This window comes from Pyxicephalus adspersus, chromosome 4 (genome assembly GCF_032062135.1).
Source record: "Pyxicephalus adspersus chromosome 4, UCB_Pads_2.0, whole genome shotgun sequence".
NCBI classification, from domain to species: Eukaryota; Metazoa; Chordata; class Amphibia; order Anura; family Pyxicephalidae; genus Pyxicephalus; species Pyxicephalus adspersus.
The window spans coordinates 117,695,414-117,711,596 of NC_092861.1; the positions used below are offsets into that span (position 1 = coordinate 117,695,414).

Genomic DNA, 16,183 nt, shown 5'->3' on the forward strand with positions numbered 1-16,183 from the left:
TATTGGAGCTTCCCAGTCTTTAGATGTAGCAGATGCAATATTTTTTACTCTTTATTTTCACTTAGTGATCATGATAGTAATACCTTTCCTGTGCTAGGATAACAATGCTCATCCTGCCATGCTGTGCTGTGTCTATGGAGCAGAAGAATTTAGAAGCTAGAAAGTTTGGACTAGGACTACAGAACATCTCTAATTATAACATTGGAAGGGGAGGCAATTGGTTCTGCTGCTGTAGTTCTCAGATGTAACTTGGGCACGGTTGGTAAAACTGCTTTTGATAACATTACAGACTGCTTGGGATAACAAGATATTTCACAGACCAAAAGGAAGAAAGCATTAATATTATTATCATCAATATTGTTATTAATTTTAACTTTAATTCATAAAGAGTAAACATATTACAATACATAGGGGTCACATAGATGACAAGTGTAAATATTACACAGGTGAAGAGGATCCCACCCAATAAAGATTCCAATCTAAGCGGCTGTGGAGACGTACACAATAATAGAGGAAGATAGGAACAATTAGTGATGGATTAATAGACAGAGATAGGTAGGCACGTTTTACAAGATGTGTTTTAAATGTGTGGAAAGTAGCAGCCTAATAGTGCATAAAGCTGTTGGGTGGGGTGTTATAATGTTGTTAACAGTTAGAAAGGTGTCAGGGGGAGATTCTAAAAGTCATATTACAATTTATAGCTCTTTAAAAGTTTCCCTACACCTCAAGAGACAGACTTAAAAGTTCCCTGAGGACACAGCAGGAATAAGGTATATACAACCATGGTGAGCTCCATAATAAAACATTTTAAAACTTTCATTAATTCTGTAAAACTAAGATTTTATAAGCTATTCCTTATATTTATAATAGCCAAGTAAAAGTACAAGATGAAGAATATGATGTTAGAGTCCCTTTGATCTTGGAAGAATATGAACCAGGATTGCTGTTATATAGTTCGATAGAACAGAAGAAACTGTGGAAATAGACAATAAAAACCAATTCAGAGAAAAGTGCAAATAATGATTTTTAATGAATATTTTATCAGTCCTGATTCCAAATATATACAGTATTACTTGTCTACAATTCAACTATTATAAAAATGTACTAGTAATTTAAAACTCTATTTGGTTCTACTTAGAATTATTTATCCATATTATATATATTTATATATATATCTTGAATCACAACACAAAATGCTACAAATAGAAAAATATTCTATTGCAGAGTGCATGAATGTATTTATATATTACATGTGTAAATGCAGGACTGCACCTTATAGGTATATTCCCTAAAGACCTTTGACCCTTATCTCGAGTTAAAACGTTCATTGAAAATATGTAAAAAATACTAGCTGTATATGTTTTGTTCTTTTGTCTTCTTCTTGAGGAAGTTGTCAGTTACACATATTTGACAAATCCATTTTCCCAGCTCCCAGCAAGGAAGAAACAATAGGTCAAAGTGTGCTATATCCTAAAACACCTAAGGAAGCACAGCTACACCCATGGTTTTCCATATGTATCCAACTGGCACCCCCTTTACCAGTAAATACTCAAGAATGCAAACCATTCCATGTACTACAGGAGAAACTCGAGCCAAGTCTTTTAGATTCTAGGTATCCATACACAGAGGCCTTTGAATATGATTATGATATACCAGTAACAGATATGTGCCAAATAATACCACTCATGGTATTCAAATTGGGATGGTTGGTGAACACAAAGGTCTATTTTGTGTCATCTTCTTACTGCTTATTAGCCTACAGATTGAGATATTGGCATTGCTTGGATACAAGTGTCAGATTTAGCCTTACAAAGATATGACCAGATCTGAAATTGTCACCACTCAAAACCACATCAGTCTTTTTTTGTATAGGCAGCTTTAAGGCACCCACAGAGGGTGTGATTGTATGATATAACACATCATATATTGGATGGAAATTTGGGTATTTTTTCATGGCTGATAAAAGAAAATCATATAATGCTTTGCAGGGTAGCATTAGAGAGAATTAGTCTCATTAAGCTCCATGTTATTTGCATGATAATATTAAAAGCCTTTAATGGATAACCTAGTAAAAAGAGTCATTGTTGTTAATAGTTCCTTGTATTCTGGCTCTAGTAGTGGCTGCCTTCTCTGTGTATTTGTTCTTTAAAGAGGGTATATAGAAATAAGTTAACTCATTTTACTTTCTTCAGTTATTTAGAGCCCCCTATTTATTATTATAAACAGTGAAGCTGAAGTCTATGTGCACCTAAATCTGAGTTTAAGACCTGTCAATTCAGAAATTAACTGCTAGGGGAAGTTTGCTATAGATACTTAAATAAATAAATTTGTATCTATAACACTAATCCTTTGGGCCTGATTTATTAAGGCTCTCCAAGGCTGGGGAGAATACACTTTCATCAGTGAACCTGGGTGATCCAGCAAACCTGGAATTGATTTTGGTAATGTCATTTTCTAGTTGCTAGCAGTAGCTTTGAATCATGTACAAGATCCATCCCAGGTTTGCTGGATCACCCAGGTTCACTGATGAAAGTGTATTCTCCCCAGCCTTGGAGAGCTTTAATAAATCAGGGCCTTTGAATCAATAGCTGGACCAAACGAAATGAATCTTGTGTAGGGTCTCAGTCTTCAGGCATATGTAGATCTCCAAACAGTCTTAGAAATAGAAAAATCATTTATTTTTTGGAGAACCTCTTTAAAGTAATATAAGCCTGTGCAGAGTCTAGATTTTCAAACAATATCCCACTCATCAAATAACTATGAACAATTACACATCACACAGATTAATGGAAACAAAACTGAAAAAAAAATCAAACAAAAAGGAGGTTAAATTATTATTGTGCAATATCAGTACATAAAGGTTTCAAAACATCCCTTTTTATCCAATTCAGCAAATATTTACATACAGCTAAAATGATTCAAATTTCTAAAATTTCTAAATAGTAATGATCCATAAGTTAAAGTGAACAAAGCCTATATAAACAAATATTAAATATTACACATACAGCAAAATTATAATTAAAACAAAGCTATCAGTGAACAGGGGATCAGATCTCAGTCGGGGGTAAAGTCCAGTGGTGCTTGTACGGAGTCAAAGCAGCTGTAATAGAAAGTGTTCTCACATACATGCAATAAAATAGGGGAAACTTGATTAGTTTTTATTTATTTACCATTTTAGCTTAGTTTTTCATTTTCCTTTTTGCACCTTTATAGGGGCCTGGGAAATGTATTTAGGTGGTACCTATCCTATAGTACCTCCGTGAAGGGACTCCAGACTAATCCTAATAAAACACAAATAATCAAAAGCAACACAAAAAGGCAGTCAACCAATGCAAAATAAACTCTACATTTTTTCACTATACATACATGTGCATTTTAACGTTGATCTCTGTTACTTATACTTTTATATTTTTTTTGGAACTGTCTACTGATCTGTTATATAGATCATGTGAACCACTGCATATAACAGATGTGAGGTTTTTTTTTAATGTAACTGTGTGGGAACTTCAGCAATGCCGACTAGTGGAAGTAAAGTTTAATGCCTTGGTACAGTTGGCGACTATGGAATATACATAAATCTATTTCAGACATAGGCACATAAGAAAACTTAGGAGATAAAGTGATATCCTTTATTGACTAACCCACCTTTAAAATGCAACATTCAAAACATGTTGGCTTTGTTTGTCAAGCATTATACAATATTAGTTCTGAAAAAACTCATATTTATACATAGAACAACAAAGAAAAACAAGAAAACAGATGCTGTGCAGAACTGATAGTATAATGCCTAAAAATAAACCCAATGTGTAGTGAGAACCTGTACCTTTATTATGTTCTGTGTGCCAATAAGGACATTACACCAAACTTTGTGTGATGATGGATACTAAGCACTCTGCTACAGCTAAAAGCACATAATTGAGATTTATATCACTTTGTTACTTTCATTGGTAACTATTTTTATGTAATCCACTTTGGTATTTACAAATAAAATGGAAGAATGCAGTAGATGTTGAGTAAAAAAATAAATAGTTGTTTTAGGAAGTGGGCTATCTCCAGAATAGCTTGGACACTCATACAGCAATAAACTCTAAAATCCTACAGATCTGCATTAATTGTGCACCATGGCCAAATGCTTAAATCATACCGGACACTGAAGAACAAAAGGTGAGACCATTAGAATTTTTCCTGACCTCCATATCTCAAAAACATCTGTTTTTGAATGACATTAAAAAAATACCCATAGTACCCTATTTAGTAATAAAACTGGGAACATAACTAAATTGCAAACACCCCTTAACTGTTAAGGTGTTCTGAAGCACCCTGGAGGGGGACCCAAATCTCAGGGGACCTAGCAAGAAGCTTACCTGCCCTTTGTTTAGTGTCAAAGATAGGAAAAGGGAGGCAAAGGTTCAGCATGCTCAGCAAGGTAACACATTGTATGCATGGTGCCTGCATTTTAGCTCTGTAGCCAGTTTTGATAACAACTGAAGTGCATGGTGGTCTTCAAATTGATACCTTAAGCTGCATACACACATGCAATTATTGTCATTGGAAAGGATCTTTCATGATCCTTTCCAACGACAAAGGACTGCACGATGCATGAACGAGTGCTATACATACAACACTATTCTGCTCCATGGAGAGGGGAGGGGGGGAATGACGGAGCAGCACTCTGCTGCGCGCTCTCCCCATTTTCTTGCATTAGGATCATTGGTCGTATATCGTCCGTGGATCCGCCAGGACAGTCATTCGGACGATGGGCGAGGGGCAATGTACAGACGCAAGATTCTCGTCCAATATCGACCCTGGACGTGTGTATGTAGCTTTAGTCTCTGCAAAGCCCCTTCTATCCTAGATTCACACACTACAGATCCCTTCTTCTCTCCATGCAGATATTAAGCTCTTACTTCCCAATGCAAAGCTTCCCCACTGTCATTAATTGCCAAAGTTTCCAAAGGGGGCTATGCAAGGAATAATTTCAAAACTAACATAGGTATTTGCAGGCATCAGAAAGTGTTGCACTTCAACATTTTTTTTATATATGATTAGTTTAGGTTATGTTCCCTGTAATGACATAACTATGCTTATATACAAAGCTTTATATATATTTTACCAATAAAAATACATATTATGGAGTTGTTTAGATATTTTTTGATGGTATAATTTTTCCTGGCACAGCTGACTTCCTGTTAGAGTTCTAATTGACAGACATTAGTGTCAGGTTAGGCTCAGTCCACAACTATACTAACGGCCAACCAAGTTTATAAAAATGCATGCGTTTTACACTACAACAGCTTTTTCAACTGTTTTAACCCGAGTGAACCCCCTAAAACAACTTTCAGGTCTTAAGGAACTCCTGATATAATTACTATATTCACAGTAATTTAACTTGGTGGTCAATGGGAAGAATGCCTCCTATGTTGCTGGTCAGTGGGACAGATAGCCAAATAGATCATCGGTGTCACTTTGACCTGAGAGGCGCAATTGCTCCCTACTCAAGAAACCCCTAGCAACCTCTGGAGGAACCCTGGTTGAGAAACACTGGCCTAGAGCATATTTGTAGACAGGAAATGCTAAAGCAGGTATCACAAGGGTCAAAAAAAACATTTGACACCTTTGAAACCTGTTACCCTAGAACAGCAGAAAAATATCTTTGTTTTACAAATAAATTGAGAGTACAACAGGCACAGGATTCTCAGAAAACTATGTGTTTAAAAAAAAAGAGCTAAGCATCTAGAAGCTGTTACCTTTCAGGACATTAAGTGTAAAATTCAATTTGAGCTGCTGAGCTCTGTAAACAGATGTTTTCAACAAAGGAAGTAATTTAAGTGTAAGACAGTGGTTCCAACCTTTTGGATCTCACGGACCACTATATTTACGGACTACGCATGCGCGGGTGGCCGTGTGTCACTCAAAGGGAAAGAAACTTCCCCCATAGTGACATCATGATGCCAGAAGCCAACCACACCCCCATCGCAGGCTCAGACCAGAGACACAACCTGCCCACTGGCCTGGGCCTGCAATCCATGCGGGGGGACATAATCTGTGACTCTGGACAGTGGGGCCCCCCTAGCGGAATCCTGTAACAGACACTGTAACACATTTAAGATGGTGCTGAGAATGCCTCCTGCTGTCTGGATATAAAAATCCTAATTATTATTGAGAAATGTATCACAATAAATTTTTTTTACTGCAGAATTGAAAAATAAAGAAAAGAACTACATTATATCTATGTACTCCCAATCATACCAGTAGGATTTGTAAAACAAAGGTTTTATATAAGGTAAAAATGTGTCCATGTAAAATGGACATAAAACCTTAGCTGACCCTAAAGTGTTGCATTTTCTTTTTACCAGTTGTTGCAGTTCTTAGTCAGCCATTGACATGCAGGGCCTTGAACTGACATACATTTCAGTCATTAAATACACAGATGAAGATCACTTGAGCCTCAAGAACTGGCAGTATACTTCTACCGAGTTATTATTCAGGAAGTTAGCTGTTGGAAGCCATCAATGTCTTTAAATGCCACTATTTAAATATCTTTGTATTTTCTCTTTACAGAAGCATAGTAGATCCTTCTTAAAACAGAAGGTATTTGCATGTCTCATTACCCCCACAAATCCAAAAAACAGGACTCTTTGCCCTCGCTTTAGGTTAGTGGGCAGATCCATTACAAATAGTTTCTTAATGTCCCTGAGCCATCTTCAATATTTACTTTATTGTGATAAGCAAAAAGTGACTAACAAAAAGAGACTGATTTACTTAAGAAGTACATGTAAACCTTTGTTCACCTTCAGCATCAACACATGCACAGATGATTGAATGAAGTCACACTGCACAGCCTCTTACAGTCATCTGGATCATGGAACATCAGAGGGTTGACGCTGGAGACAGATGAATGAATGAGCACTGTACACACGCTCTTCTCTATAGGAGTGAACAGCAGTTGTTCCGGATCAGTTGCTCGTTAATCAAATCTGAACACATGTCAGATTTTCCCCCGACAATCAGACCCATTCATCACAGATGACTAATATTGATGTGTGTTCATCTCTGAATAATGTACTTATATAGTAAATCAACTCCAAGTGTTAAATGTAAGGTGATGAGTTAAATATAATATTATTCTATTACCAAGGCACTCAACTTATCTTAAAGCCAAACTTCATACCAAAACTATGATATTAACAGTATCTCAACTATACTCAAATGAATGGCATACATTACTCATATAGCTGTAACTATCCTCCCCATGACCACTTCCGCACTTATATTATTGTATTAGGGGTGAATATAGGAAAATATTCTGTTCGTCTTTTTTTCTAAGCCTGATGATTGGACATAAATAAACTACAACAGAACTCTGACGTCCTATGCTCACTAATTTTGTAAGCATGCTGTAATCCAATAAAAAGCAACAGAAAAGGGAGCTCCCTATTTTATTCTAGTTTAAGAGCTAGTGTACAAAGAATTAACGAAGGCTGATACGAGGAGAATTTCCTGAACTAATATTATTATTATTAATAAACAGGATTTATATAGCGTCAACATATTACCCAGCGCTTTACATTAACTAGGGGTTGCAAATGACAGACTAATACAGACAGTGATACAGGAGGAGAGGACCCTGCCTCAAAGAGCTTACAATCTGGTTACTAATTCTAATGTATCAGAACTTGTAACATTTTTTCAGTAAATATATATTTAGATAAAACAGTACTTTTTTACCATATGCCAATAAGTTAAATTGTAGTTTTTTGACATCTCACAGGGACACTAATGCTATGTTCATGCTGTGAGGTTGCGGTACATTTACCACTTCCTTATGTCAGGAAACTTATGCCTCTCTGAAGATGCTACATGGTAGTATAACCCTGTGGCAGCTCCATAGGGAATGAATAGGGGTGGCAGCGAGTGGCACTACTACTGCTGTCATCGGCTGTCAGATGCACTGCAGTGCAAGTGTTTGAGCGACTGATAAGTTGCCAGCAGCTGCATGCAATACAGGATCACTGGCCCCAAGGCAGGTCTGAACTTTCCCCAAGAGAGTTATTTCTGAAACCTATCACACTGAAACTTTTAAGACAAGTTTGAATATTTAATTATGACTGGTGACAGAAAAACCTATTAGTACTGACATTTTCTACATTAACTTTTAACATATATTAGACAGCAGTGCGTGTGTTTAGGAATATCTCTATTGCACTACAAACAGGAGTTCTCAGATCACCAGCTTACAGATAATAGGCAATTAGGTGGACTTGTGTAATAGGACATTTTCTGTATGTCTAAAGAAATGAGAGGGCAGACTAAGTTTCCTTTACGCAGCTGAAAGTTTTAAATATAACTGGAATTCTCCTTTAATATTTTTATTCTGTGACATTTAAGTCAATTCTAATACTGCTGCTTCAACTCACATTTCACAATTTACTATTAAAATATTCACTTAATACATAGGTTATAGGTCACTTAACAACAATTTTCTCACAGTTAACAAAAAATAAAAATGTGGTGAATTAAACAGTAACAGCTTATTTACTGTGAAAATGAATGTATAAAGCAGAAGGCAGTGTTGCATGATGGTTTGCAACTCTAGGAAGGGTGGGGTTCAGTTAAAATGGCTGAAATGAGATATTATAGACTTACAGCTCATTATGAGATCTAATACAAATGAGCCAATACTGATGACATCCAAAACACCAAAGTTTATTCTTTTATGGGAAAAATGAACAGTCTCTATTTACAGAGATATAACAGATGTGGGGAAAGACCTGGACATTTTGGCATGGTGGGCAGCTGGTGACACTTTTTATGATAGATTTTTGTGGGGTAAAGCAAGTGTCCCTAGAAAAGTGTGCCATAGTGTTGGAGTTATTGGTGGGTAGTATGACACTATATGTAACTACCTGTGAGTTCTGCTCTCTTTGATGTCTAAATGGTCATTTTATTTATTTATTGTATTTACTCACGGCTACCAGCACAGCATATCTTATTAGTATAGGCTTGGTTAGTAAAATGCCCTCTTGCTCCCCTGGTTTCCATGTTTTTTATTAATGACACTTCAAAACCCCAAAAAAATTGGTGCTGGAAGTATAATCACAGATTGGAATGGGGAGCAATTAGTTTGTAATGACACCATATGTCACTGACTGTGGCTTTTGCTCTGTTCAATGCCTAAATGGCCAAGTATCTACCAGCACAACATATCTTATTAGTACAGGCTTGGTTAGTAAATGTCCTCTTGCTCTCCAGTCATGTCCTCAACTAAATAGAGGTGTTATTTACTAAAACAATTGTAATTCTAATCTATGTGGTTTTGTCTATTCTAATTTAGTGGTTGAACTTGATGGACTTGTGTCTTTTTTTAACCTAACCTTCTATATGTGACTGATATCCTAAGCTCTCATTGGTTCTGGTTGCTGATAATAACGACTTTACTGCAAATAGAGATATTAAAGGTTTATAAGTTATGTGTGTTTTATTTTTTAATGTGGAAAATGTATTGCAAAAAAGTTATATTCATAGATGTTTGCCCAACATGCTATACAAATAAATCCCCTCACAACGGTACAGTATGCTAAAGTTTTCACTGCACCATAGCATTAAATTTTAAAAATACATCCTACCATTAACAACTTCTGTTTCACTAAGTCATGTCTACATTCACAATATAGGCTCGCCTTTTTTTATGATATACTATATAACCAAATGTAGATTCTGGAGCCATACTGAGTATACTAGATGTCTTGGTTCTTAAGGAAGATCATTGCAGATTTCTAAAACACACAGTGACAATAAGATTTCCTATGTACAATTAACATTCATATTTGTAATATGGAAGGATTGATATGGGATACGGAAGATATTCTTAAAATGGTATCTTTAAAAAAATACACAATTTACCCATCAATAAACTCTTTATATCATATATAATTTAGGACATTGCACCACAATGTTATAGCTGTATATATATATATATATATATATATATATATATATACACATACACAAACACACACATTATATTTATTTCATATATGTATCTATATTTCATATATGTTTACAAAAATAAGCATTGCAGTGCATTTGTCCACTTAAATCCCTGAATTACTGTTAGTTTCATAATTTAGAGAAACTACTCCTAAATAGCCTCAAATAAATTTCTCTCTGCATTTGAATAATAAATTAAAGGTTTACACTACAAAAAATGGCTGGTTTGTGGTACCTGTGACTGACATTTGAATACATAACTCTGCCTTGCTTGACGCCATACTAGAAGGTTTCTTTTCTAAAGCTCTAAATACAATATGGACAAGTGTATCCAGTGTATACATCATAAGTGTTCATGTTGTATGATCATTAAAAAGCATCTGTGCAAAATATGCTTTTAAGAAACCAGTGTCCATTACTGTATTCAGCAAATATATAAGACTTAAGTTTACATGAAGATCAGGGCTAGCTAGAAAAGGCTTATACAAAAATACTGTAGCAGGCAGATTTAAATTAGAACATGTACCAGGGAACCTTCAATTATGACCACTTGTGATATAACAATGAATTTTACATACTGATAGATTTACCCAGGTGAAATAACTTCCACTGCTGAGTACCAGTCCAGCTCTGGAAATACACAATAGAATGGGCTTTACAACCAATGTCAAGTTATCAGACTACATTAAGGATGCTATATTAATCCATCTCGAAAAATCTAGCTTTTATCTGTTCATTTTATGAAAGAAGATTTGTTCATTGTATAAAATGCTGTCCAGTGATCTTGCCATAAAATAAATTATCAATGTGATCAATTCCTCAATAAAAGTTCATGTAACGATCATCCTTTCAGTCATCTGTTGTGGTTTGCACAGTCCATCAAAGGAGATTTTTTTTTTCATGTGAACAAGGGAAAAGTGTTTAAACTATTTTATTCCATGATATTCCTCATAATAACTGATTACTGGTAATGAATCACTCCTATTATTCTGCAATGTTTGAACAATTTCAAGTCATAAATTACATTAGTCCAAATAACTTAAAACAGAATGGTTTGTAGCAGACATAATTTGGGCTGGCTTGAGGCCAGTTAGCAGCCTTTTCATCTGGAACCCCGGTCACTGTATAAAAGGATAATTACCAACAAGTGTTGGGATTTCTAACAGTAAAAAAAAAAAGTGGAACATGAAAACTGTGGAGGGTTTTGTCCGCATGGAACAAACATTGAGAGTAGGAAGTAAGTAATTCTCATGAACAGTGACCAGCTGACGACCTCCTTATGCAGGATACGGGTCGTGCTTCTGTATTGCACCGAAAAGTAAGATGAAGTCTCATTAACCAATCAGTTTGAAGGATCAGATTCCTCCCCTGCACATTGGCAAGTTCACAAATGTAAAGACATTGAATTCTGTGAGGATGGAAATACACAGGAAGACACCATAGAGGAGAAGACATGCCACACCCAGCTTCTTGTCCAGTTTCCACTTGTTAAGACGAACTCCGCATACCTAAGCGAATAAACAACCAGAACAGTCAGCACAGTGCCAAGGGTTCTATGACTAACAAGTAAAAACAACATAAATAGGCATAACTTGAAGGCATGAGAAATAATTTATAGAATTCAGTGAAGAAGAAAAAAAATGACCCACCAAGCGATGAAATCTAATTACAGTTATAGACTACAGGGAATTTTCGGTTTTCCACTTTTCATAAACCAGTCCCCAAAATATCAACATTTGATGAATATTTAAAGTAAACCCATATAAGTATGCAGCATGATATTGTAGAGAGCTAAAAATACCAACCTAAGTGGTCAGGCAGGTGGCTCTAGATTGTTGGATGGAGAGGTGTCCCTGCTTTTTTTAAACCCAGAAGATGGGGTATTTTTCTCCTTTGGTGCAGGCAAAGGGCTTTGTGTTAATATTTAAAAATTAAGCACCTTGAGCCTGTTTTTTAAAAGCTCTCCAAGACTGGAGAAGATGGACTATCATAGGTGAACCTTGGGTGATTCAGAACACCTGGAATGGATTTCTTAAAAATAATTTATTATTATTATTTGGCAAATGTTTTTAATCAGGTTTGCTGGATCACTCAGGTTCTCCCATGATAGTCTATCTTCTCCAGTCTTGGAGAGATTCAAAAAAACAGACCCACTATATTTGCATATATCTGTACAATATATAAACCAAGAAAAGAAATGTTAGGATGCAATACCTAACTATTGTAGGTATAAAATGGACAATGGTGAACTACAGGTACAAAGATTGTGTTAAATGTGATCTCTACAAAACAGTATGGGACATTTCAGACATACAGCTGACTGCAGTGTCCTACCACAGACTCAACCGTGCTCCCAACCACTCCCATTTATCCAGATAATTTGTTTTTGCCCGTTTTCCTGCTCCAGAGGAAGAACCAAACTGCAACCACAAGGGCGACCGTGTGCAAACGTGGTAATCACGGAGCAGTTCTAGGCACATAGCAGTTTGTTATGTACCTGGAAGCGGTTAACCATGTGGTTTTACACTACAAACGATGGGGGTCTTGAAGAGGGTCGGCTGGGAGTGGCCAACAGCTCAAACACACAATGTAATTAAAAGGTAATGTTTGTATCACATTTTTAACTTAGTTTGCAATAGCATTTTTTCTGTCCTTGAAAGCATGAAATGTGCCAACATACCGTAACAAACAAGGAAGCCAGGAGCAAAGCCACAGAATAGATCAGGCCTCTGCTGTTCAGATGGATCTATAGGAGAAGGACAAAAAGAATATTACATAAAGAAGGTAAGGATGTGACACACTGTCACATTTTGCAATATCTTCATGAATGGTGGCTTACCATACATATTATACTTTTTATAAATAAGTATTACATCAGCAAATTGTAAATACTGTTAAACAACAATAAAATGATAAGTCACCTTGCTTGGTAAACAGCCTAAATTACTTTTTTCAAAATCAACCCTAGTGTATTTGCAATGATATGCCCAGGATGCAAAGATTTATGTTACTGACACTAAAAATGTTTTTATAAGCTCATGGTTGATTAAGTAAAAAACTTGAATCTAGTAAAGATCTATTACAAACGTGGGCACTCTTCATTAATATTTGATTGACATGTTGATCAAACATGCTACAATGCTAAGTTGTTTTGCCATATAGGCAAGGTGGGAATGGCGAGGAGAACAAGTGAAAATGGCAACATAGTCTAGTATTGTGTTGTGCAGCAAATGGCAATGGCTAGGACACATATGAAAGTCACAAGAGTAATGAATGAAAACAATGTGCTGCAAGCTATCACTTTTGCATCCAAACTGCAACAGTAAGTCCAAGTGAAATTTTAACAGATATTTGCTGAAACCTAATAGATATTGCATTGCACATGGAGGTTACAGGTACATGATAGATTTGACACAATAGATACGAGGGAGCTATTGATCATTTACCATTTCACAAATCAACTATTGTATGACAAGCGTAAATTCTGACAAATATGGAAACCTCTGAGGAGCATCTACACACCAGCCTACCATTTTCATTACAAAACACACAGCTCAGATCTTCACCCCAGACTGATAACACACAGACCCTCCTTAACTGGCTGACAACCAGTGAAGTGAAGATATCAGTGATATCCAGTGAAGATATCCCCTCCAAATAAAATTACATGCAGATCATGTCATCCTGGGCTAAAGATAATGTTCTAGAACTAATAACATACTCCCAGCCCACCAACTATCTCTAGGAATGCAAAAATGACAAGCTTTATGGCAATGATCCCTCTCATACAGCTATGTTGGTTTTCTGTTAGCTAATTACACATGCAGCTCTCCTAAATTATATGATCTGTATGAGAAATTTATTTCAGCTGTACTTTTATCTTAAAGTCCAGATATAAATTGCATTAAGTGTATAAGGACTCTGGTTGGCAGGTTATTGACACAAGAAGGTCTCTATGAGTGGTTCTGGTAAAATCCAAGTAAAAAAACAGAAGACAGGCCAAAAGGTTTAGTGACATTGAATATTTTTTTTTAAATATAAAATATAAAAAATACAAGGTATTCTGTCATTGGAGCTCCTTCATCAGGACTTAAAATTACTAGTAAGAATCCGGATGGCATCAGGCTTAAATATGTCAAAAATGATAAAGGTAGGAGCCTAGTATTAAGGGTAAATGCCAGCAGCAGTACCACACTAACAAGAATCTGCATTCTGTCTATAATCCAGAATATAAATTCAGGTCTATATTTTAGGAAAAAAACAGCGGCTTTCTTGCTGAAAGTGGAAGGGTGGCATGGTTGGCTTAGTGGCAAGCACCCTTGTCTTGACTGAACTAGGGTTTCAGGTTCAAATCTCAGCCAGGAAGCCAGGACACTATTAGTGTGGTGTTTGAAGGTTCATCCTATAGGTTTCATCCTATAAACATGCAGTTAGGTTGGTTGGCTTCCTCTTACAAATTGACCTAAGACTACATTAATGACATATGACTATGGGAGGGACATTAGATTGTGAGCTCCTTTGAGGGAGAGTTAGTGATATGACTATGGACCTTGTAAAGTGCTGCGTAATAAGTTGGTGCTATATAAATACAAGTTTACAATACCAGACACTTGTAAACATCTATCTTCTGTTTAGAGTAACATTTAGGTTTTTACCTTTCTGTGTGATTCTTACAGGTTTACTTCATTAACCCATCAACAAAGCTTGAGTTATTACCGCTAAGCTAGGTTTCTCATCTACTGCTACCTATAGGAGAAAAGACATCCCTAAAGGGACAGGATTGAACAGGATCATGACCTGTAACTAATGGTAAAGATGAAGAAGTAAACAAGGAAGGATAGACAACTGTGGCCAAAATCAAACTCAGAGTGTCAATCCCAGTCAAGGCAGACAAAAGAAATACATCACTAGATTGGCAGAAGACCTGGCAACTGGCCATTGATCAAGGAGCCACCTCTCTTCTGATAACTCTATGCTTGGCAGACTCCTTTCTGTATCAATTACAGAGATTAGCAGACTCCACTGCATATTTGTAAAGGGATAGCCAAGGGGCAAAACACAAAAGCTAAATTACTGTTAACAATCGACATAATGTAAGTAAATTATGAAAAAAAGATGTATACAAAGAAACCTTTTTGAAATTCTGTAGTTATTAGAATATGTGATTATTAATGTTGTTGGTTTTAAAATATGATATATGGGTTATTTGGCTTTTCCTAAAGAAGCAGATAGCGGTTCTGCGAAACGCGTAGATAACAATATATCTACCACAGTTCCCCCAATCATCAGTATGCCAAGGGATGGGAGAACATGATTTTTCTTCTAAATTCCCTATATACTTAGATATATACTTCTTAAGATGGCAATGTTTTTATGTACATGTTTTTTTAGAAAGATAAACAATAAATGTTAATTTGCTGTATTGTGCTATTTTAATAAATTACTGTTAATTAAATGGATTGATCATTCGTTACTGCTTGAAAAGTCCAAAAGATTTTTTTTGTTAGTTTTTGTGTGTGATTTATAAAGGGGTGTGACAGTTGTTGACTTGTTGACTAATCAGGTGGAAGAGCTTTTTTAATTCTAAGGAACTTCACAATTCTTATGTATGGTTAAAATCATGCTTAGGGTATATTTTTATTGATTCCTGAAAGTGCATCTTTCATAGAGATGTATGGGATCTGTCATGCACATCAGACAAGCACAACTCACCCTATAAATTATCTGAATTGAAAAAAATATTTGGAATGTATTGTACCACAGTTAGACTATACATTCCAAAACAAAGTTGACATTGTTCTTTTTATCCAAAAAATGGTTTAACTTAGTTCACTTTCACTTTAAGCACTAATTTAATTTCTTCTCTTTTCCTTTAATAAACCAAAAGTATGAATAAAAGGTCACGAACCTTCAGAGTTTTCAAAAACAGCTGAAGTTTGCAAGCTGATATCATATCTAATAGAGAGTTTTATGGGATGATGTAATTCGTTCAGGAAATAATGTCATGCTCTTTACCAATTAACCTCACTAAGCGATGCTGAGAGCTGTCAAGTTTACAAAGAATATTTTTGTGTGATAAGATCATTTGGATTCATACAAAAAAGTACACCTTGTCTCTCATTCTTGGATCCCTTCTTTATACATGTTGTGATACCTTGATGACAGCTATAGCATAAACAGCAGGATATAGTAG

At 35.8% G+C, this 16,183-nt stretch overlaps 1 protein-coding gene across 1 annotated transcript in view; it reads right to left on the minus strand.

Annotated features, from left to right (window-relative positions):
* Positions 1-1,011: 1,011 nt before the first annotated feature.
* SLC24A3 (solute carrier family 24 member 3) overlaps positions 1,012-16,183 on the minus strand; it is a 215,611-nt gene continuing 200,439 nt past the window's right edge. The window contains exons 16-17 of the mRNA XM_072409413.1: positions 12,671-12,736; positions 1,012-11,498 (exon numbers count right to left, since the gene is read on the minus strand). Of these exons, the coding sequence (XP_072265514.1) occupies positions 11,346-11,498; positions 12,671-12,736 (219 nt within the window). The 3' untranslated portion in view covers positions 1,012-11,345. The remainder of the gene's footprint in view (positions 11,499-12,670; positions 12,737-16,183) is intronic.